We start from the raw sequence: 25,007 nt of genomic DNA on the forward strand, positions 1-25,007 counted from the left end.
TCTCGCTAGAGCGTACTCTTCTGCTTCCGCAATGGCCAGACCTCCTCGTTCAGGGCCCTTGTGTTTACCAGGATTCTACCTGACTGGCTTTGATGGCGTGGCTCTTGAAGATTCCGTACTGAGGGCCTAAGGATATTCTGAGGTGATCATTCAAACTATGTTGAAGGCCCGTAAGCCGGCTTCTGTTCAGATTTACCATAGGGTCTGGAATTCTTACTTTGCTTGGTGTGCATCTAACAATCATGACGTTTACAAGTTTAGTACAGCCAAACTTTTGGCCTTCCTACAACAGGACCTGGACTTGGGCCTTGGGCTGGCCTCCCTCAATGTTCATATTTCTGCCTTGTTGGTATGACGGATGTTCATACAGTCACTCAGGGTGTTTTACGGATTCAACCTCCCTATGTCCCACCTGTGGCTCCTCGGGATTTGTCGGTGGTTCTGGAGGCTTTGCAAGAGTCTCCATTTGAACCTCTTGAATCTGCGGACCTTAAGTGGCTTTCCCTCAAGGTCTTGTTTCTGCTGGCTATTGCCTCTGCCAGACGTGTATCAGATTTGGGTGCCTTGTCTTGTAGGTCCCCTTGTCTGATTTCTCACCATGACCGGGCGGTTCTTTGAACGCGCCCTGGTTATCTACCTAAGGTGGTGTCTTCTTTCCACCTTAACCAGGAGATTGTGGTTCCGGCCTTTGTCTCTCCGGATTTATCCTCCAAAGAGCGGTCTTTGGATGTGGTACGGGCTCTCCGTATCTCTGTGAAGATGACAACCTCCGTTAGGAAGTCTGATTCTCTCTTTGTACTGTTTGGTTATCATAAACATGGCTGGTCTGCTAACAAGCAGACCTTGGCCAGATGGATTAAAATGGTGATTGCACATGCTTATGTACAGGCTGGCCTTCCAGCTCCTGCTACCATCAAAGCCCATTCTACTCGGTCAGTTGGACCTTCTTGGGTGGCCCGCCGTGGTGTGACCCTTGAACAATTGTGCAAGGCGGCTACGTGGTCCTCAGTGAACACATTCATAAGGTCCTATGCCTTCGATACTTCCGCCTCCCAGGATGCTTCCTTTGGACGCCGGGTTCTTGTGCCCGCTACAGTGCATCCCCTCCCATAAGGAACTGCTTTAGGACATCCCCGATGTTATTCCCTGTGGAATACCAGTGTACCCCGCTGCAGAAAAGGAGATTTATGGTAAGAACTTACCCTTGTTAATCTCTTTCTGCGAGGTACACTGGGTTTCACAGGGCGCCCACCCTGATGCACTTAGCTATTTTGGGTTGGTATGGCATTAGCCGCTGATACCTTCTCCTGTCGTGAGAATGTGGTGTCTGTGGCTACTAACTGCTGTCGTCTCTATCACCTGCTACTGCATTGGACTGGTTGAAAAAACTGAGCTCCTGTGCACGGAGGCGGGGTTATAGAGGAGGCGTCGCTGAGCATCTTGGGAACAGTCAAAGCTTTTACCCTGTTGGTGCCTCGGATCAAGATCCTACTCTACACCCCGATGTTATTCCGTGTGGAATCCAGTGTACCTTGCAGAAAGAGATTTAACAAGGGTAAGTTCTTACCATAAATCTCCTTTTTTGTTTCTTAAACATTTGTAAAAACCAATTTAATATTTTATAGGATGTTAATATATTATATCGCCATCACTAAAGACCTTCGCTGTAGTATTATTATATACTGGATTAGAGCAATGCCACTCCCATTCCTCATTACATAAATCCTTTCCTGTTCTATTTTACCTCTTCTTGCTCATTTTAATCATACTTGCCTAGATTTTGCACCTCTTGAGGGATAACTGAAGGGACATGATGATGATTTAATAGATGTAAAATTGTGATTAGTTGGCTATTTACAGCACAAAACTGCTTTTAATAATACAATCTTAGCTTGCAAAAACCAAAATATATTGATATATGTTAACTCTGAGACATGGTGATACATTTCATTTACAGTATTAGTCGAAAGGGAACCTTAATATGGAATAAGTAATGGTTATGGTATGCTCCAGCAATTCACTTTGAAAACCCCATCTGGCGTTCTGAGACCAGCAATGCCCGGGCGAGGAGCACATGCACAGTTAAACTGCTACATTGTGCATATTTTGACCCCCCCCCCCCCCCCCGCACACACACACCCTGGGCCCAGGGGCGGATTTAGGGGAGAGGACGCCCCTAGGCACAACGTCTGTGGGGGGGGCAAACATTTTTTTACTGTTCGCACTGGGAGCCAAATAGTCTAGAAACAGCCCTGGGTTCACCACTTGCTGGCCCCATTTCACAAGCAATCTCCTGACCAATTACCTTCCAATGAGTCACACCATCACCAGCGCTTACTACTACAACCTTCTGCAGATATTGCAAGATGCCGAGAAAGAAAAATACAGTAGTATGATCAGCAAAGGCATCCGTCTCCTAGCCGCCAATTCTGCCCAAGCATCTGCTGTGTTAGCTGACAGGTGTGGCTATGAAATTTTGTCCCATCCTCCCTATGCACCTGATGTTGCACCCAGCGACTTCTTTCTCTTCCCTAAGATGAAGAATCTAGTTCAGAGTAGGCAATTTGACGACACAAATTATGTCATTCAGGAAATGGAACAGTGTTTCTTTAGGCAATCACAGGACTTCTATAATGATGGATTGCAGAAGGTCAAGTAACACTGGCAGAAATGTGTGGCTCTGCAGTGTCTCTAGGTGGAGACTTGACTTAAGTTCAACATACCACATTAAGGAGTCTATTCATGAAGCAGTGAAAAGAGTGGAGAAGTGAGCGGGAGGAGAAATTGGCCATGGCAACCCATCAGTATTGAGGAAACAGTTATAAAATGTATTCTATTAAATTATACATAGCAGCTGATTGGCTGCCATGGGCAAATTCTCCACTTGCTCACTTCTCCACACTTTTCACTACTTCATGAATAGACCTCTTAACTTTCTATCTCATTTTGTTCATGGTGATAATTGAAACGTTATGATACCCCCTCATAATGTTACAAGACAATCCCAAATGACAGAAAACTCACCCCAATGCTGTTGGGGCTAGTATAATTAAATATCCAGTACGTTTCTCATTTTCCACTTACTGTATATCAATACAGGTTGAGTATCCCTTATCCAAATATTCCGAAATATGGAATATTCCGAAATATAGACTTTTTTGAGTGAGAGTGAGATAGTGAAACCTTTGTTTTTTGATGGCTCAATGTACACAAACTTTGTTTAATACACAAAGTTATTAAATATATTGTATTATATGATCTTCAGGCTGTGTGTATAAGGTGTATATGAAACATAAATGAATTGTGTGAATATACACACACTTTGTTTAATGTACAAAGTTATTAAAAATATTGGCTAAAATGACCTTCAAGCTGTGTATATAAGGTGTATATGAAACATAAATGCATTCTGTGCTTAGACTTGGGTCCTATCGCCATAATATCTCATTATGGTATGCAATTATTCCAAAATACAGAAAAAAATCCGATATCCAAAATACTTCTGGTCCCAAGCATTTTGGATAAGGGATACTCAACCTGTACATATTGTGGTAATAAACCAAGTCCTACTGTCCTATAAGCGATTACATTAGAGTAGAAACATATAAATGTAGTGTTGTTGAAAATGAGCAGTGGAAGAAGAAAAGTGTGGTCACCAATATATGAATATGGGAGCGAGTTATTAAACTTCTTAATATACAGCCTCCTTCATGCTTGCAGCTGAAAATTGCATTTATTAAAAATTGAACACAAACAATGAAAGTTCATCCATACCTTTAGAACAAAACAGACCAGAAGACCTATTACTAAAATTCTAGTTTTTCCTCTATTAAGTGCGTACACAAAATATGCATAAAATCCCTGGCTACCTCATTAAAGCAATCTGGCGGGGTTGTTATTCATTATTGCTAATAATTACTTCCAGGTACCAAATGGGGGAAATGAGTGTCACAATAAAATAAGCAAGCGGATATCCACAAAAGCTAAATAATGGAATGCATCTTGGAATTCTCTTCATGCAGAGAAATCAGCTAGTGGAATTCATGAGTATGCCAGAGGAAATAGCAGAAGCGACTGAGTTACGGGGTTCTTAGATCAGCTTGGATAAGTTCCTTGATGAAAAGCACATTGTAAATCTTTAGCCATATACACTATAAGACGTGTTCCCAGCACTGTAATGCTAAAATGTCCTATTTCCCTACTACAAGGATTCTATGCACTTTCATAAAATTAATCCTTAGCTTTTAACACCTAATCTCCGTGTTTGTATTCCAAGTATTTCCGCAATTTCCTACCACAGGCTTTAACCTAAAAGAATTTTCAGAGTTTCTGACCACCACTGAAACACGTAACACCCCCAATCCAGATTACTATCTCTTATGTACAATTATTATCGTCCCCTCCCTTCTTATGTGACTTCATACTTGGGGAGCTGCTACTACTGAACATTAAAACCAATTCCTAACACAAAAAAAGCAAAGAAAGTTATTTACGTAGTGCACTAACGGACCAGAATAATAGTATTAAATTAAAATTAGCAGCATTATTTTTTATAACTGCAACCAATAATCATCACGTCAAGAGGTCCATTTTAAAATCAGTAAAATATATTTAAAAGATAGTGTATAGAAAAGTGTATTAAAAACTCTCAGATGTGTACTTGTATTTTACATTCAGTATTCTTGAAAGTCATATATTGTTCTTCCCCACAAGGAGGGGAGGCTGACATGTATATTTGTATGTACTGTAGTTCCTCTATATGTATATGTATGTAATTGTATCATTAGTTCATCCGGCACTCCTATTACAAAAGTATCCAGTGACCTGGGTGCTTGTGCTATATTGACATAATCCCACTGTTGCTAAACTAGCAAACCGCACGTCACTCCAAAGTACTGAAGAAAAAGGAATTTAATTTGTAAAAATTTCCATAGTCACAACATGGTTATATGTGCAGCATGACATTGTATGTAATGATATCAGGTAGAGTATATTGAATTGTTGGGATTGATTCTTTCTTGCATTTGATAAATTCATATGTCACGCCTCATAGGACATTTATCAGTCTCATTCCTAACTTATACCTCTTTTACACCCCTGAATAACCCAGGTTATTGCCGACTCGGTGTAAAAGGTCCCCGAAAAATAACCTGGGTCCACTGACCAGGGAATCCAACACAGGTAGCGAGCAGGGTTGGACCCGGGCAGGGTAAATGGGTAACCCGGATTATCCAACCCTGGTCCCGTTACAAGCCTATAGAGAGCCAGGGTTTCAAACCGCTGTGACATGGCTTGAAACCCATATTCAGTGACATGGGCTGGAGCTGGGTTTTTGGTGTAAAAGGGATATTAGAGACTCTGATACTCTATGACTAATTTTTAGATGTTCAGAGTTGTGGCAAATTGTGTTTTTGGGAGGCGTACAGCAGAAACGATGTTACTGATTTTTAAACCCGATGGTCTGCGTACATCTACTATGGTTACTGATATGTGCATGCCAGGATCAGCACTGTACATGTGCAGATCAGTGGATGCTACAACAGTTGCAGTGCCACCCAAACTAAGCGTGATTAACATGTTGTGTCTGATCAGGGGCGGCAGCTGTGTTTTACAAGACGTGGGGGTGTCGTTTTGTAGGCATGCCGAGGACACGATCTCTGTCTTCCGATGCAGATTTCTTGGCCTCTGCTGCGTGATTACACTGTCTATCCTTCGTAACCTGAGTGTTACTCAGATGTCTGTTGTTCTCGCAGATGATCCAGAGATGTGGGCTTTAGATGCAGCAGCAGATCAGAGAAGCCTGCTGGAGGCGTCTTGTTACACAGGACGCCTCCCGCAGCATTAGCATCAAAAGACGAACTGCACTTATCTCTGAATCAGGCCTTACATACATTTGAATTATGCTCAGGGAAAATAACAATAAAATATTAATAAAAACAAGAATAACAATAAACTGAATACTGCTTCCATTTGTATCATTTACCTCTTGAAAGTGAGCTAAATTATATTAATCATACATGTAAGCAGTGTCTGTTATTCTCTTCCATGCATTGGTGACTGTGCAGAGCAATAGCTCTTGTTCTGTGGGAGGGAGGTGATTTGCAAATACTGTATACTGTAATTTAATGTGTCTAGGGAAGATGCACAACGTGTTTATTTTCTGCATCTGTTGATCATGTATACTCAGTTTTGCATTTTGGTATGTGTTGACCATATCTCATACTATATTTACATAGTAACATAGTAACATAGTATCTGAGGTTGAAAAAAGACAATTGTCCATCGAGTTCAACCTATTTGTGGTCTCCTATGCATGATGATTTGACAAAAATTTCTGACTGATGCTGCTGTCAGCCGTTGCATTTTATCCCTATTTATAGTAACTATAATGCATGACTATGCACCATACCCCTGGATATCCTTATCCATTAGGAATTTATCTAACCCATTCTTAAAGGTGTTGACAGATTCCGCCATTACAACTCCCTCGGGCAGGGAATTCCAAACACGTATTGTCCTTACCGTGAAAAAGCCTTTACGCCGTATTGTGCGGAATCTCCTCTCCTCTAACCTGAGCGAGTGTCCACGAGTCCTCTGTGTTGAACCAAAAACAGGTCCCGCGCAAGCTCTGTGTATTGTCCCCTTATATATTTGTAGATGTTGATCATATCCCCTCTTAGTCTCCGCTTTTCCAATGTAAACATGCCTAGTCTTTCAAGCCTTTCCTTGTATTCCATCGTCTCCATGCCCTTAATTAGTTTGGTCGCCCTCCTCTGTACCTTTTCAAGCTCCAGGATATCCTTTTTGTAGTACGGTGCCCAGAATTGTACACAGTATTCAAGGTGTGGCCTCACTAGTGATTTATATAACGGGAGTATAATACTCTCGTCCCTAGCATCAATACCCCGTTTTATGCATGCTAATATCTTATTAGCCTTCTTTGCTGCAGTCCTACTTTGGGTACTACTGCTTAGCTTGCTATCTATGAGGACACCTAAGTCCTTTTCCAGTACAGAATCCCCTAATTTTACCCTATTTAGTAGGTAGGTGTAATTTTTGTTCTTGTTACCACAGTGCATTACCTTACACTTGTCTGTGTTGAAGCGCATTCTCCATTTGGCTGCCCATGCTTCTAATTTAACTAAGTCGTTCTGAAGAGACTCGGCATCCTCCTCTGTATTTATAGCCTTACACAATTTGGTATCATCTGCAAAAATTGACACCATGCTCTCTAGACCTTCTGTTAGGTCGTTAATGAAAATATTGAACAATAGCGGTCCTAATACTGAGCCTTGCGGCACACCACTTAGCACTTCAGTCCAAGTTGAAAAAGATCCATTAACCACAACGCGCTGCTCCCTATTATCTAACCAGTTTTTGACCCAAGTGCATATTGTGCTTCCTAGCCCTGATTCTTGTAGCTTGTAGATAAGTCTCATGTGTGGTACAGTATCGAACGCTTTGGCAAAGTCTAAAAAGATTACATCCACGTCTTTACCCTGATCTAGGTTTGCGCTTACTGTTTCATAAAAGCCAAGTAAGTTGGTTTGACAGGATCTGTCCTTTTGTTCTTCCATTATGTTTTTCAAAATAAATATGGTGTTGCATAATGAAAAAATTGGACAGACTTGCTATGTTTACGTACAATAAATACGTCAACAGCAATTTCATATCTATGTTAAAATAACCTAAAATAAGAATGCCCAATATATTTGAATTAAGCATATAGGGGTATATTCAATTAGGGTCTGATCCATTCCGACATGCATTTGTCGGAACGGATCCGACAACCCCTATTCAATCTCATCTCAATTCGACTTTAAAAAAGTTGAATTGAGATGAGGGACCGGAGAGGGAGGAGACCAGCGGGGACAGCCGCGGACAGACGGAGGAGAGCTGCGCTGCAGAAGGATGTCTCACCGCCGCCAGACCTCACGGCAGTGTCCACCCGGCTCCAGCAAGCGTGACCTCACTTGCTGGAGCCGGGTGGACGCAGCCGTGAGCGGCGCGGCTGTGAGACATCCTGCTGCAGCGCTGTGCTGTAGCGCTGCTCGCCCCTGTATGCCCGCGGCTGTCCCCCGTCTCCCCGTGGTCCCCCCCCCTCTCTCCTCCTTTGGGTCCCACATCTCAGTTCGACATTTTTTTATGTCGGACTGAGATGGTCGGAAACGAGGCCAAGTCCTGTTGAATTTGGACCCGTTTTACTCAAAAGTACGTGAATCGGTAGCTATAGCGCCGATTCACGTACTATTCGACAAGTCGAATTCCACGACTTGTCGAATTAAAACTGCTGGGACTGAATAGGTCGAATCACGATTCGACCTTAAAAAGTCGAAAATTGCCGTCTTTTCGACAGATGGCAGTTTTCGACCCTAATAGAATATACCCCATAATCTCTATAATTAAAGTTCATCTATTCCACGCAGTCTACAGCACAAACTTTTTATCAGAATGTTGCCAAATATTCAGTACGTCTTAATGAGGCCATGGGAAGGAAATTCACGGCACAAAAAAAAAAGAGTTATTTCAATTACCTAAATCTCCGCAAAGCTTGTGGTGTTGAATTTGCTCTTTGGTAAAATAAATTCAACAGAAATGTATATTCTCGTAAATTTAATGTCATTTTGACTTTAAAACAAAATGAAAATGTAAAAGGTTGTGAGGATGTTGTTTACTGTTAATAGTGGTATTAGGGATAATGTGCTAAATTAATTTGCATATCTGATATCTTACGAGTGTAAAAACGCCCCCTGGTGGTGATTTATTTTTTATGAATTTTTTTTATTGCTGTGAATTTCCTTCCCATGGCTTCATTAAGACATACTGAAAATATGGTGAAATTATAATAAGTAATTTTTGCTGTACACTGCTTCCCCTACCTGTTCCCCTACCAGTGCATCTGTATTATCACTACCATTGTTGCCTGAGTGTCCCGCTGCAGATACCTTGATAAAGGTCCTGGATTGGGACCGAAACGTCTGTCTTTTTTGGACATGGTATGTGCTGTCAAAAATTATATTTTTTTTCTTCATTTCTTAATACATTTTTTCATTCTATTTGATCTTTAAAGATATCAGTCAGTGTGGTGAGTGCTATAATTTCATCTTTTGGGAAACTCTACATATATACATAGAGAGAGAGAGATAGACAGATATAGATAGATAGATAGATAGATAGATAGATAGATAGATAGATAGATAGATAGATATAGATAGTGATTGCTACCCTTAGGTTTACTTAATGTAGCTTACCTTCCATAGCAGCACAGCCAGCAACAAAAATATGAGCATCCCAACGAGTAAGCTGATGGCAATGATCCACCCGACCACATAACCACGTGGTTCTAGATTGTGCAAGGCTTCAAAGACCGCCTGGAGAGACATTACATCAAGAGCTTAAACACTATTACACCACACACATAAATTTCCACATTTAAAATAAGGAGAGAAGTATTTCATGTAATGAACAAATGCTGCCATTGAAGATACATGTGAAGAGCAGAGATTGCCTAAACAGTAGACTGAATCCATTTCCATGGAGCTGCAAAAGGACTAGCAGTATTACTATATAAATAAAAGGAACAGAGTGAATTGGTACAACTGGACAGGGAAAAAATATGTTGCTGACATTCTATAATCTGGTATGGTAATAAAGGAAATACTTGTTGTGAAAAATATGAATAGATAGCAAACTTTTATTAAAAGGCTCCCATAGGGCCTGTGCTTTTGCGGAACACAAAAAGGTGGACTGACATGTTATCAGTATTCAGACCGTGAGTCTTGAGAAAAACTGCTCTTAATTAGATATCATACGGAGTCCCCCTGTTTAAGTACCTCGGGACCACAATGTCTTAATCCAGCTCTGGTCAGCATTAGTATGGACACCTGCACCAGACCTATGCTAGGAGGAAGAGAGCCCTCCCTTTACTGTAAGCACAGCTCAGAAATGTGCAGAGCTTTAAATACACTCCCACAAGTCAGGGCGGTTCTGTGCCCTTGCATTGTCACCGCCTAATTGCCACCCAAAAACACCCAATTTCATGGAAAGACAGATCTGGTTAAATTCTGTCTGACTTGTGCAAAAATGTGTATGCCAAAACTGGCGCCCATGCACACAGACCTGTTTGACTTTAAATCAGCCCCTGTGACACCATATTGTGAAGGCATACTGCCGTGGTGCACCACAGCACAGACTCATGTCACACACACACGCAATGATAAAAATACGTCTGCCTCTCTTATATATCCGTTATTAGGAAGCCATCGGATCTCACTATAGTCTGTTAGGAAGTTGAACTCCTATTGGCCGAAATTGACTGAAGAAACTATAAGCTTTGTGCTCTAATCATCCACAATGTTACTATAGCTTCCTATTAGCAGCAGTGCCTACCAGGGATGTGGTTAATTTAATGGCTGTCAGGATCCCAGCGTTTAGGATACCGACACCGGGATCCTGACAGCTGGGGAAATGCCAGCGGTTGGAATCCCGAATCAAGCTCGGTGTTCCCACTTAGACGGTGGTCCACACCACCACCCATTGGGGAATATAATAGTGTGGAGAGCAAAGCTCGCCACCGGGCCCAATGCGTGGCGAGCGCAGCGAGCCCACAAGGGGACTCTCTGCGCTCGTTACCAGTATTTTGACTTTCGGACATCGGTCTTCTGACCGCCGGTTAATCATACCGAACCTGCCTATCAGTGTGATTTTGCTGTTCCATAGACAGTAGAAGGTCATTGTTACTGGGTGACTTTACAACGCAGTTACTAATTATGTGTTAATGTACAGTATATTAGCAGGTTTAACACAAATTAGTATGTTTTGCTCTTGCATAATTGAACATATGTACATACAGTACCCAAACACAAGGAAAGTCAAGTTTGTATAGAACACCCAGAGCAGACACTACTTTTATTTTCCACCCAGTAGCAAATTTATGTTGGCAATTTCAGGATCACTTTTACTAGTACATAATAAATTAAAAAATACTGGTATGAGACATGGGCACAAGCTTATAGGAAATAGCACATTAATTTAGAACTGGATACAGTCATAAAGAATTAGGTTTTAAAAAATAAAAGGATATTAGAGCAAATACAAGGATTGCAGCAACTGTCACCCATTTATGGTTATGCAAGAATAATTGTGGCTTATAATATATTTCCAACTACATTCCCCTAGAAGACACATTCAAAGATGAAAGTAGTGTAAAAAGAAAACTAACCAAACCACATATTGTTGTCTTCTCGGTGAACACAACCCATAGAGAAAGAAATACCATTTCAAGATTATTCAAGATCACATATGTTAAAGTGATAAAAAGAAGGTGGGGTTCCCTTAAGGGGACAATGTAGAGGACAAGTTGGATGTAACCAAATCTCTGCATTCCTATGAATAAAGGTTTCAGAATACTTGGTGCTTTTAGACCTGCAGGTACTGTACGCCAGCATATAGAATGACTTTTATAGCTCCAACAGGCTACCCAATTTCACTTTTCAATGTGTTAAAACATTCCGTTCATATAACCCAGCTTTCTGAACACAGTGTATAGTTTTATTGACATTCCTATGAATCTCAGTAGGTTAAATGGAAATGCACTTTGCAAGTGTATGCATACAAATATACTGTATGGTTATTATATACAAACCTCTACTTCCATACTGGATTATATATTATCTTTTAGGACAATGGAGATTTCTCTGTGTAGCACATAACAATGTATGCCTTTTTTATTGTCATTTTATAGGAAAAAAATGCACTTAACTTTGAATTTGCCTAATATTGTTAAGCCACCAGTACAAAATTTCATAATTATAAAATGAAAGATATCTGCATACATGTATATGTATCTGACATTTGGCCTTCCTATGTGAGACACAATATACAGTGGATATTGCAGATTTTTGTGCTGCAAAGTCTGAAATCAAGATAAATCACCTCAGATCTTTTTCCACCTTTAATATTATGTTGCAGTGAACAATATGATAGCGAAAAGCAAATAGAAAACATGTGAAAAAAGTTATGGAAGACTATTTTACTTTTATTATAGCAGTAAGACTTATTGAATAAGTATATGCACACCTTGACTTTGAAATTTTTTACCACTGTTCCCTGCAAACATGTTCAAGGTCCATGAAACTGAGGGGTTCTCATGAACACAGCCATGTTTAAGTCATTCCATAGGTTTTTAAGGGTATTGATGCCTGGGTTCTGATTGGACGGTTCCAAGTTTGGCTCTTCCGAATTGGATCTACCTTTTCTGAAGCCATTTCTTTGTGGACCTGGATGTGTGCTATGTCTCTGTATAATTTTGGAAGGTGAAATCCCTCTTTCTGATAGAGAACAGGTTATGTGCCAAAATATTTGTGATTTTTGAAATTATTCATTATGTCCCTGACTGCAGCCCCATAGAAGCTGAAGAGAAGCAGCCACAAAGCATGAACCTGCCACCACCATGCTTTATAGTATTGTAGGTATGGCAAACTCTGCGCCAAACATATCTTTTAGACCAAAAACCTTTGTCTCATAGGCAAAGGATTTTCTGAATTGTTTTGGGTGATTTAAAGTAATTATTTAGTAAAATTTAGGCTTGCATGTCTTTTTTGTTTGAAAACTGCCTTCTGTATTGCCACCCTACACAATAGCCTAGAAATAAACAGTATACATGATACTGACGGAGCAACCTGGTCCTCACAGAACTTGCCTTAGATCCTCTCTTTTGAATGCAAGCTCTCTTTAGACTGTAAGCTTGAGCAAGGCTCTCTTCTCTCAGGTGCTTTTTTTCCTTCCCTTACTTATATCATCTCCATCCCACTGCCAACAGCAGAACCAAACCTTTGGGTTCTGCGCCCCTGCTGCTTATTTCAGTCTTATGACTGTTGATGCAGCAATGTTAATAAGCCTTGTCCATGTTTATGTATTTATTTAATAACCGTTTCTTAGCGCAGCAAATGCCGTTGCGCTTTACAATTGGACACAATGATACAACAAAACTGGGTAATAAACAGTCAGAGGTAGGAAGGCCCTGCTCGCAAGCTTACAATCTATAGGGAAATAGGTATTGATACACAAGGAAAGGCATTATCTATTGCATATTTGTCCATCGGATTGCAATGATGAACCCTGGTCCATGTTTATGTATTTATTTAATAACAGTTTCTTAGCGCAGCAAATGCCGTTGCACTTTACAATTGGACACAATGATACAACAAAACTGGGTAATAAATAGTCAGAGGTAGGAAGGCCCTGCTCGCAAGCTTACAATCTATAGGGAAATAGGCATTGATACACAAGGAAAGGTATTATCTATTGCATATTTGTCCATCGGATTGCAATGATGAACCCTGGTCAGAAAGAAGGGAAAGTTAAGAAAGAGAAAATATGTGGAGGATATGTGCGGACTGTACAGTGGGGATATAATCGGATAGGAAAGCTTATAAAGGTTGAGTGAGCGGTTCTGGAATGTGATAAGCTAGCCTAAAGAGGTGAGTTTTCAGGGAACGATTGAAGGTTTGGAGACTAGGGGAGAGTCTTGCATGGTAGGGCATTCCACAGAGTGGGTGCAGTCCGAAGGAAGTTCTGCAATCGTGCATGGGAGCAAGTAATGAGTGTGGATGAGAGACGCAGATCTTATGAAGATCGGAGAGGTCGGGTTGGGAGATATTTTGAGATGAGCCAAGAGATGTACATTGGTATAGTATGATTAGTGGCCTTATGTGTGAATAAAAGTATCTTATATTGAATACAGTAGAATACAGGTAACCAATGGAGGGACTGACAGAGTGGATCTGCAGACGATGAACGTCTAGCAAGGAAGATTAGCCTCGCAGGTGCATTCAGAATGGATTGTAGTGGTGCGAGTCTCATTTTGGTAAGACTAGTAAAAATACTAATGCAATAATCAATGTGGGAGATAATGAGAGCATGGATTAGAGTTTTTGCAGTGTCTTGTGTAAGGTATGGTCGTATTTTGGATATGTTTTTTAGATGCATGTAACAAGATCTTGAGACAGATTGAATGTGGGGAGCAAAGGACAGTTCTGAGTCAAGTATGACACCTAGGCAGCGAGCTTGTGATGTAGGATTGATTGTTGAGTTCTCAACAGTGTTAGAGATATCAGGTTGGTACCTACTATTGGCCGGTGGAAATATAAGCAGCTCTGTTTTGGAAATATTAAGTTTGAGGTGGCGAGATGACATCCAAGATGTCCTGAATGTTATGTACTGTAAGACACTTTTTTCATGTTTTGTTCATGCTGTTTCTGTACTTTTTAAAGCGTTGTGGACCCCACGTGGTGCCATATAAATAAAGGATAATAATAATAATAATAATGATGATGTTGTCATATGCCTCTTAGTAACATGCCTGATCATCAACTTTTGAGGGAAGTCCAGATCTTGGCAACGTTAATGACATTTTTTTCTCCATGTATTTATGATACACGTAATGCACTTCAAATTCTTTTATAGCTTGTGATTGCTATAGTCAACAATGAGATCCTATAGAGGTTTTGAAATCTTATATACCATGGTTAGCCCAGTAGGATACAACCAATGAAGCAGCAAGGAAATCCTACAGGAACAGCTGTTCTATATTTGGGGTTGATCACTATCACTTTCTTTGAAAATGATTTTGATGTGTTTGGTCAACTCTGCACACAGCTACTGTACACACTACAAAATGGTGTGCAATTTTTGCAACCTGGCTATTGCAGGTTTTTGTATTTAACATTTTTCTTTAACAAATTATTTTGCACTTGTATTTTGCTGGTTGCACATTAATGGTGAAAAAGGTTCTGACAATTTACAGCACAAAAATCTGCAATATGGGTGTATTATATTGATTGTAGTTTTTAAATAATTTTAGCTCCATTGGAGGGAAAATTACATGTATTTTTTTACATTAGTATATTTTCCCAAGCATTAATACTAGAACTTAAAGTCTTTCAATTCACTTTAGGATATACATACAGCATGGTAGTGTTCTGATACTGTAAGTGTGGGCCAATCTTCCCACTTTGATTCCAACAATAAAAATGAAAGGGTATTTTTTTTCAGAACCCATATTATGCCGTTATGGCTTATTTTTGCAAATGCCCCCCAGACCCTATTTATTTTTTAACTTATACATTATTAGTAAAAAATAAAATAAAAAAAAATTAAGCACCAGCTACATACTGATTTATAGGCTTAAGCCGGGTACACAATAGAATGATGTTTGACCGAGTGACAGTATGGCGTGATGTAATGATACATTGTGCCTACATACACACTGCACAATCCGGTGTACGATGGCGCGACGAGTCGTTACAGCATGTTTGTTACTGCATGCCATCGTTCACTAAAATTTTCCATCTGACGTGCAGCACATTAGATAGGAAGATGAGATGAGCGACCGCCGTGAACGTGCAATTACACAAAAAAAAGAAGGATTGTTGATCCTGCACCGACCAAGATTCGAAACTACATGGTAATATATGAAGGCCAGAAATGGACAATAATACTAGATATTAGCAATAACTATGCGTCCGTGTGGTGGTGCGCCCAGAGTCAAAAAAACGGGGGGGATATACGTACAAAAAGAGAAAAGTATGACTCTTGTTTGGGCGCACTCTTGTAAAAAACTAGATGTTAATCAACAGATGATATGTCTGAGAATTAATGAAGTCTTTATTGTCTACTCTCTAAAATGCAAGGGGACTAAACGCAACAGATTAAACAAAACACATCCGTAGATATGTCAACTGGAGAAATAGGTCTCCCAAAATAAAGGAATGTCCAGATCTTAATTATACCTGGATAAGTGCATATTGGAAGGTAGCCACATATCAAGCTGCTTCCATCTGCCCAAGATCTGTGCAAACTGTGTTTGAATTGATGTGGCCCTGAATTGGGTTACACACGTGAGTGGGAGAACCCACACACTGGGTAACAATTCTAGCAATTCTAGCAATTAGCCACTGTAATTGATAAGAGGATTAACGATTAGAAGTAAATGGGTAAGAGGATGTAGTATAAGTGGTGATACTGCTGTTGGTGTGGTTTCCACGGGGAAGAGAGTCTCACTACTTCACTGGGTATTCCCTAGAGGTCACCCATCTAGGTACTGACCCAGCCCACCTCCGTTTAGCTTCCAAGATCGGACGAGATTGGGCGTGAACGTAGGGGTATGGTCGTAGGAAGGTTTGACCCTGTAGCACCAATGAGAGTGCACCGAAATGGGAGGATGAATTCCTCCACGGAAATGAAATGCTAAGATTGCGACAAGAAAAAAATAGTGGTAGATAAATGAGTGTGAATCTGCTGTCCACGTTAAACTGAAGAGACGTGTCTCCTAGGGGGACACGCTCCCCTGAATCGTGGATGAGAGTTCACAGAAGGAAGAACAGCAGGAGGAAAAATGAGAAAAAATATATATGGATAAAGGAAGGTGATGAGATTGGATGGTTGTAAAGAATTACAGTGGATCCCTTAAAATCTTCCCTTATTTGGATTCTATTAGAACCTGATTCAAAACATATATAAATATATCACTGTGACAGGTATCAAAAACAAATTCCAAAGTAAGTCATGATAATCATGATCAAATATGTATCGGTACTTGTGTATAACAGATTCCAATGGCATTTGATACTAAATTTATGCTGTGCACCAAACCTTAATGTCACTCGCGATATTAACAGTAAATACTTGATCAGAACAAATATTAGTGACTGACATAGAACAATATATGAGGAAAACAGGGAAGGGAAGGAAAATTGACACCCATACAGTTTTCTCTTAGGTGAATGCCCTCAGAGGGACAGAAACATAAAGTACACAGTTGTGGAGTACCTCAGGCAGAGTACATGTAGAGTCACACAGCATCTGTCCTTAATTATACTTGGACGTGAGGAAAAGAGTTTTTTATATTGCACAATATACTTAGGCAAAACAAGGATATACCATGCTCTTTCACTGAAAACACCAACAATAGTAACGACAGAGATTCTCTCTGTAAAAAGACAACAGGCTTAAGCGAATAGAGCAGATGAGTATTGAGTGTCACTCATTCAATTGGTAGGCAGACGGGGTACCTGCAAAAGATGCAGGGCCACCAATGCCTGCCCCTATCGCAAGGTTATGCAAAAAGGTACCTAAATGAGATAGTACACAAATATGTTATGCAAATAGGCTGGAAACTCCAGCAATATTAATGATTTTTACAAAGGCAAAAAAATGTGCTGCTTATGCATAGGTTCGGTGCATTAAAATAAATGAACTTGAATAAGTATCAAATATCACCACTCCAAGTTGTTCTGCTCAGAATGGAAGTGAAGAAGCCCGTGACCGGGTGAAACACGTTTTCCTTGCGGGCACCTCATCTGTCTGATACTTGGAGTGGTGATATTTGATACTTATTCAAGTTCATTTATTTTAATGCACCGAACTCATGCATAAGCATTAAATTTTTTTGCCTTTGTAAAAATCATTAATATTGCTGGAGTTTCCAGCCTATTTGCATAACATATTTGTGTACTATCTCATTTAGGTACCTTTTTGCATCACCTTGCGATAGGGGCAGGCATTGGTGGCCCTGCATCTTTTGCAGGTACCCCGTCTGCCTACCAATTGAATGAGTGACACTCAATACTCATCTGCTCTATTCGCTTAAGCCTGTTGTCTTTTTACAGAGAGAATCTCTGTCGTTACTATTGTTGGGTGTTTTCAGTGAAAGAGCATGGTATATCCTTGTTTTGCCTAAGTATATTGTGCAATATAAAAAACTCTTTTCCTCACGTCCAAGTATAATTAAGGACAGATGCTGTGTGACTCTACATGTACTCTGCCTGAGGTACTCCAAAACTCTGTACTTTATGTTTCTGTCCCTCTGAGGGCATTCACCTAAGAGAAAACTGTATGGGTGTCAATTTTCCTTCCCTTCCCTGTTTTCCTCATATATTGTTCTATGTCAGTCAATAATATTTGTTCTGATCAAGTATTTACTGTTAATATCGCGAGTGACATTAAGGTTTGGTGCACAGCATAAATTTAGTATCAAATGCCATTGGAATCTGTTATACACAAGTAGCGATACATATTTGATCATGATTATCATGACTTACTTTGGAATTTGTTTTTGATACCTGTCACAGTGATATATTTATATATGTTTTGAATCAGGTTCTAATAGAATCCAAATAAGGGAAGATTTTAAGGGATCCACTGTAATTCTTTACAACCATCCAATCTCATCACCTTCCTTTATCCATATATATTTTTTCTCATTTTTCCTCCTGCTGTTCTTCCTTCTGTGAACTCTCATCCACGATTCAGGGGAGCGTGTCCCCCTAGGAGACACGTCTCTTCAGTCTAACGTGGACAGCAGATTCACACTCATTTATCTACCACTATTCTTTTCTTGTCGCAATCTTAGCATTTCATTTCCGTGGAGGAATTCATCCTCCCATTTCGGTGCACTCTCATTGGTGCTACAGGGTCAAACCTTCCTACGACCATACCCCTACGTTCACGCCCAATCTCGTCCGATCTTGGAAGCTGAACGGAGGTGGACTGGGTCAGTACCTAGATGGGTGACCTCTAGGGAATACCCAGTGAAGTAGGGAGACTCTCTTCCCCGTGGAAACCACACCAACAGCAGTATCACCACTTATACTTCATCCTCTTACCCATTTACTTCTAATCGTTACTCCTCTTATCAATTACAGTGGCTAATTGCTAGAATTGCTAGAATTGTTACCCAGTGTGTGGGTTCTCCCACTCACGAGTGTAACCCAATTCAGGGCCACATCAATTCAAACACAGTTTGCACAGATCTTGGGCAGATGGAAGCAGCTTGATATGTGGCTACCTTCCAATATGCACTTATCCAGGTATAATTATGATCTGGACATTCCTTTATTTTGGGAGACCTATTTCTCCAGTTGACATATCTACGGATGTGTTTTGTTTAATCTGTTGCGTTTAGTCCCCTTGCATTTTAGAGAGTAGACAATAAAGACTTCATTAATTCTCAGACATATCACCTGTTGATTAACATCTAGTTTTTTACAAGAGTGCGCCCAAACAAGAGTCATACTTTTCTCTTTTTGTACGTATATCCCCCGTGAACGTGCAATTGCAGGCACATACTATGAGATGCATGCAATGTTTTGTTCTAATCTACGTCGGAAAGCTATAGTGTGCGATATATCACTTATTGTGTACCCAGATTTACAATCTGGTTCAGTCATGAAAAAGCTTTAGTAGAACCCCCTGTTCTAGTAGCTTGTATTACAAACAACCAGAAACTGCTCTTTCCATGTTACGGATAAACACATGTATATACAGTATCTAGGACTCGGAGGGAGGGGAATTTAAAATAGTATATTTTAAAGATCCCTTAGGGAAAACCATTTCAAATTTGAATTTCCCAAAGAGCTACAAATAAAGCATTGATTTTGCATCACATTTCATATTGAAGCTTATAGCTAATCTTCTTGATTTTTGTTAATGTTTTTCTTTTTAGTGAAAACATTTTAGCTGGCAAGAGTCAAAAGGCAAAGCACAATGCAGGCTAGTTGTTGCAAATATTTGGGGGGATAATTTCAGATACGCATTGGTTTTTGAACTTTAATCAAAATACAATCTCCTTGGTGCATTTGACAAAACAATGAGCTGCAGGTTTCCTAAGCTTTGCAGATTTGACCTGTGAGTGAAAAGAAAACTTCATTTACAGTAAAGTAGCTGTGTTGTGTGCTGTTTCAGTCTACCTGTGCCAAAAGAGTGGAATGAATATGCCAAACAGCAGTGTCAGGGGAAAACGTATAATATTGTTGACCTTTTCTTACAAAAACATATTTTAGTTTCTCAGTGCTGCGGGGGTGGTATGTAAAAAGAAGCCATTACAAGAATTCAACTGCTAGATCCTCTGCCAAGTGGAAAGGCAATCCAGAGTCGCATTTGTTTTTGCGGTTCTATTCAATAAGCTGCATTAATACGTGAGCGCTGCGTATTCAACATTTCCTATCAAACTTCAGATGTAATGTCATGTATAGTTGAGTACCAATGTTTGGGCACCTTTGGTTAAGTTGCATGATTCAATGAAACTCTAAGTCAAAACTTCTGAAGGGAAGAAACTAAAACATGCGCATTTTAATGCACAATTAAAATATATTTGTTGAATTTAACAGCTTAAAAAATGTATGTTGCATGTGAAAATGTTTGGTCACCATGTTTCTCAGTTTTACGAAATTAGAGTTTCTGAAAAGTTCATGTAGCCAATTTTTTCATCTTTCCAATGCAGTCATTTTCTAACTCAGAAATATACTTAGGAGTCTATTTAATAAACTAAAAAAACCTTTGCTCCAGCACTGTAGCTAAAGAAAGCCAAATCTTTGTTTTCTCTGTATATAATTACTTGAAAAGTTCATAGAATCATAGATTTCTGTCTTAATTTCTGCATTCTTATCCTGCAGCCCACATAGGCTTTAGAGCAGGAACGGAATTTATATAGAGGAAGCGAAACAATATGACACTTTTAGCTGGTGTTATGTCTATCCTGCTGAAATGGAGAAAAGCAGGGATTTTTTGCACAGGTTTTTTGCGCTTCCCCCGTATAACTCTCTGGACAGCGTGTGACTCTGAGGTCACCAATGCTGACCAGTGCATGCAGACATCTTTATCAGATGCGAAAGATGCAGCAGCCAAAGAAATTAAATACGGTAATAATTTGAAAGTGAAAAATTGCATTATTTTTTGCAATATTTTTATACCACTTTTGGCTTTCCTTTTTAAATAAACCCCTTACATCTTTTGCATGCACTACAGATTTCATACCACTCCATATATTTTCACATATATTCAAGTCTTGGGACCATAATGGTCATTAAAAAAATGAATGCTGGGCACACACGGTTTGACAAAATGCCTGTCAGACTGACAGGCATTTTATCTGACCCTGGCAATATCCAGGACATACATCATACACCTACATCTCTCACAGTGAATAATGAATATCCTAGCCATTACAGAAATCTGGGTTTCCACCTCTGACACCACTTCTCCTGCTGCTCTGTCTGCTGGGGGCCTCACAGTTACACACACAATGTGCTGGGTAGTGTTGGGATCCTTCTATCATTCAGTTACTCCTACCAAATCATACCCCCTGTAACCTACATTCTCTACATTTGATGTCCATGCTATATGCCTCTTCCAACCTGTTCACCTTCGAGTAGCTGTCATTTACCACTCCCCTGGCATTGCCATTAAATTCCTCCATCCCTTCGCTTCCCTGCTCTCTCACATTAACATCCCCAAAGAATCCTGTGCCTCTAAACTAAAGCGGACTTCCTCCGTTTCAAATTATGTTCTCATCCTACAGTGCTGCCCTTTCAATCTCTAAACAGTCATACTTCAAGAAAACTCCTTTGCCCACCCTACCTCGACTCCCTTCTGCACTCTCTGCCCTTGACTTTGCCACCTACTTCACATCCAAAATTTGCTCCAAACGTCAGGACATCATATTCCAACAGACCATCAACAACTTGCCCCTCCTTTCCCTGACCATTGATTGCCATCCATCTCACCAACTGTCACTTCTTTATCCCCTGTATCTGGAGATAAAGTAATGGCCCTCATCCGGTCCTCTTTATCACCACCTCCCCACGAGACCCCACTTCTTCCCACCTCCTTCTTTCTCTCTCTCTCGTTTTGTCTGTTCCCATCTTGCCCACCTCCTCATCAGGCACTGTCCGCTCTGCCTTCAAACTTGCGCTTGTCTACTCCATTCTTAAAAATCTGATCCTAACACTCTCTACAACTACTGACCCATCTCTCTCCCCACTTTTACCTCCAAACTCCTTGAGTGTATTGTCTACAGCCACCTTACTACCTTTCTTTCCTCCCACTCACTGCTTGACCCATTTCAGTCTGGCTTCCGTCCTCTCCACTCCACTGAAACTGCCCTCATGAAAGTCTGCAATGACCTCCATGCTGCCAAATCTAAGGACCGCTACTCTCTGCTTATTCTCCTTGGCCTCTCTGCTGCTTTTGACACTGTGGACCACCCTCTCCTCCTGCAAATCCTTCCATACACTGGTCTGTGTGATACTTCCTGGTTGTCCTCCTACCTCTCTTACCACTCCTTCTCTGTCTCCTCTCATGACTACACCTCTCCTCTACTTCCCCTAACAGTACAGTAGGTGTTCCCCAAGGTTGTTCTTGGTCCTCTCCTTTTTCTCACTCTATACATCCTCTTTAGTTGAGCTCATTCACTCTTTCGACTTCCAATATTAACTTTATGCTGATGACACTCAATATACCTTTCCTCCCCTGACCTCTCCCCCTCTCTCCTCAGTCGTTTCTCCAGCTGTCTCTCTGCTATCTCTTCTTCAATGTCCCAGGGCTGTCTTAAACTTAACATGTCTAAGACTGAGCTGATATTCCCATCCTCCCGCATAATCTGACGTCCCACAATTTCACTACTTATTGATGGCACAACTATCTCCTCTAGCCCCCAAGTACACTCTCTTGGAGTTATCCTTGATTACTCCCTCTTCTTCAAACCACACATTCCGTACCTTTCGCAGTACTGCCATTTCTAACTCAAAAATATTTCCAGGATTAGATCCTTTCTCACCCTAGATGCTACTAAAAGGCCTGCCACACTGGACGACATGAACGATGAACGATATCGTTCATTATTTTCCCTTGAACTTACCGAATTCCAAGATGAACAATAATGACGAGATAGAGCGGCCACACTGAGCGATTTCATGAACGACTGAATTATATGCCTTAATCGTTTGACTCTAGGGTTTTGGCGCCTTTATTTAAATGTTTGTTCTGCATTTACATGTCATCGCTCATCATTCATCATTCGCACCTGCCACACTGAGCGGTATTTTAAACAATATCGCTCAGAAGGGTGAAAATATGAGCAATATCGTTAAAAATATCATCCAGTGTGGCAGGCCCTTAAGACCCTCATCCACTCACTGGTCATCTCCAGATTGGACTACTGGAATCTCCTATCTGGCCTCCCTGACACATGCCTCTCTCCACTCCAATCTATCCTCAATGCTGCTGCCTGACTCATTTTTCTCTCCAAGCGTACTATGGTAAGGAGGTAATTCAGAGTTGATCACGGCAGCAAATTTGTTAGCAGCAGGGCAAAACCATGTGCACTGCAGGTGTAGCAGACATAACATTTGCAGAGAGAGCTTTTGCAGGTCGACCTTTTGAATGTGGACCATATGTGGTCAACTTATTGACTGTCTATCCTTTTACTTAAGATCTATTGATCCACACTCCTATGGTCTACCCTTATTTATTGGTGATGCAATGACAATGATTGCATGCAAACATTGAATACTACAAATAGAAAAAGAGGGTCCACTGGGCACTTGCTGAAAGCTTTCTTGTTGCTTCTGTAGTAGTATGGGTGTGCACGTCCCAGGTAAGTGTGTTTCTTCTGTGTACTTAGCATAACTGAATAAGGGCATGTATATGAGTTTGCATAATGAGTAGTTATTTCACTTACTCCAAGGCAGATCATCCCACTGTAACAAAACAATTGCATACTTTATCCAGCATGTGAATGTCATTAGAAAAAGTGAAAGGGTCAGATACTGTATCATTCCTAGACATCATGCGGAGTTTATGTCAGTTACACTAAATGCAGCAGTAAGGCTTGGAACTTGGCCAGGTTCTGGAGTAAATATTAAAAACCTTCACTTTGGTTACACAGACATTGAGAGAATTCACTGAATGCTAAGGAATTCATACTGCCAAGTCACAGAGGTTACACATACTGCCTAGTAACTATTCATCAGTTTTGGTGTTGAGCAGCAGCTAATTCTGCCGGTCTGTAATGTCCTTCTTGGCCTGTTTTGTTTGATTCTCCTGGGACTTCCTTCATGCTCTGGTCACTATAGTCATAGACTCCAAATCTTTCCTGGCATTATCATGAATTCATATATTGCATAATTTGAAACTCTGATGGTGCATTTTCTTGTTTTGATTTCTTACTGTGGGATCCGATGGGTGGGGCTTCCGATGCTAAATAGCACCCAGACGATAGCTGGGGCTGATGGGTTTAGCTAGTGTCAGGAAGCTGTGGAGTGTTTTCAGATGTTGTATCACCATGCATTTGTGACGGAATAAAGGAGCCATCTGACTAAGCAGACCGGAGTGGGGAGTCATTTGTAAGCAGGACTCTACAACTGTTAAAATTAACGATCTAGCCATTCATGGTAACAATGCTGACTAGCTCTTTAAATGGGATCAGTATGATATCTCTGCTGACAGGATCCCGGCGATCAGGAGACCGATGCCAGGATCCTGACAGTCGGGATACCAGCGGTGAGCGTAGTGTGTCCCCTTGCGTGCTTGCTGCGCTCGCCGCGCGGTTATGTTCCCCTCGGGTGGTGGCGTGGACCACCACCCAAGTGGGGATTCCGACTGCTGGTATTTCACCGGGTGTCGGGATTCCGGTGTCGGCATCCTGACAGCCAGTAAATTGACTGCCTCCCCTTTAAATCATAAGAATACTTTTTATAAAATGCTCTGTTTATATCTATCCATTAAAATATTAATTGGATGCAAATGGTTTAAGCATATTAAGTTACAGTATACTTACTGTTGCATCGTGGGAATTCCCATGTGGTACTTCTATTGCCCATAATTTTAAATCTACTGTCAAGTGGGCTCTGGTTACAAATTGGATTACTGACGAACTGTCCTGTGGAATACAGTATATAACACATTTAAACAGAGGCAGCATAGTCGAATCATCTTGGCAATATAGTCTTACATGTATAATAGAGATCCTTACTTAAAAAATAGTACTGAATAAAATCAACACATTTTTGTTTTGTTCTACCACTTACTATAAAATGCAAATTACATAAGATTTAATGTATATATATATATATATATATATATATATATAGAAACACACACACACACACACACACACACACACACACACACACACACACACGGTGATTCGAAAGTCACACTACACTCTT

General features: G+C 40.5%; 1 protein-coding gene and 2 pseudogenes across 1 annotated transcript in view; 1 reads left to right on the plus strand and 2 right to left on the minus strand.

Annotated features, from left to right (window-relative positions):
* ITGA9 (integrin subunit alpha 9) overlaps nucleotides 1-25,007 on the minus strand; it is an 838,556-nt gene that overhangs the window by 11,558 nt on the left and 801,991 nt on the right. The window contains exons 26-27 of the mRNA XM_063922573.1: nucleotides 24,617-24,718; nucleotides 9,252-9,371 (exon numbers count right to left, since the gene is read on the minus strand). Of these exons, the coding sequence (XP_063778643.1) occupies nucleotides 9,252-9,371; nucleotides 24,617-24,718 (222 nt within the window). The remainder of the gene's footprint in view (nucleotides 1-9,251; nucleotides 9,372-24,616; nucleotides 24,719-25,007) is intronic.
* LOC134929776 (5S ribosomal RNA) lies at nucleotides 16,059-16,177 on the minus strand (annotated as a pseudogene).
* On the plus strand, nucleotides 18,484-18,602 carry LOC134930240 (5S ribosomal RNA; annotated as a pseudogene).

Source organism: Pseudophryne corroboree, chromosome 5 (assembly GCF_028390025.1).
Source record: "Pseudophryne corroboree isolate aPseCor3 chromosome 5, aPseCor3.hap2, whole genome shotgun sequence".
In the NCBI taxonomy this organism is placed as follows: Eukaryota; Metazoa; Chordata; class Amphibia; order Anura; family Myobatrachidae; genus Pseudophryne; species Pseudophryne corroboree.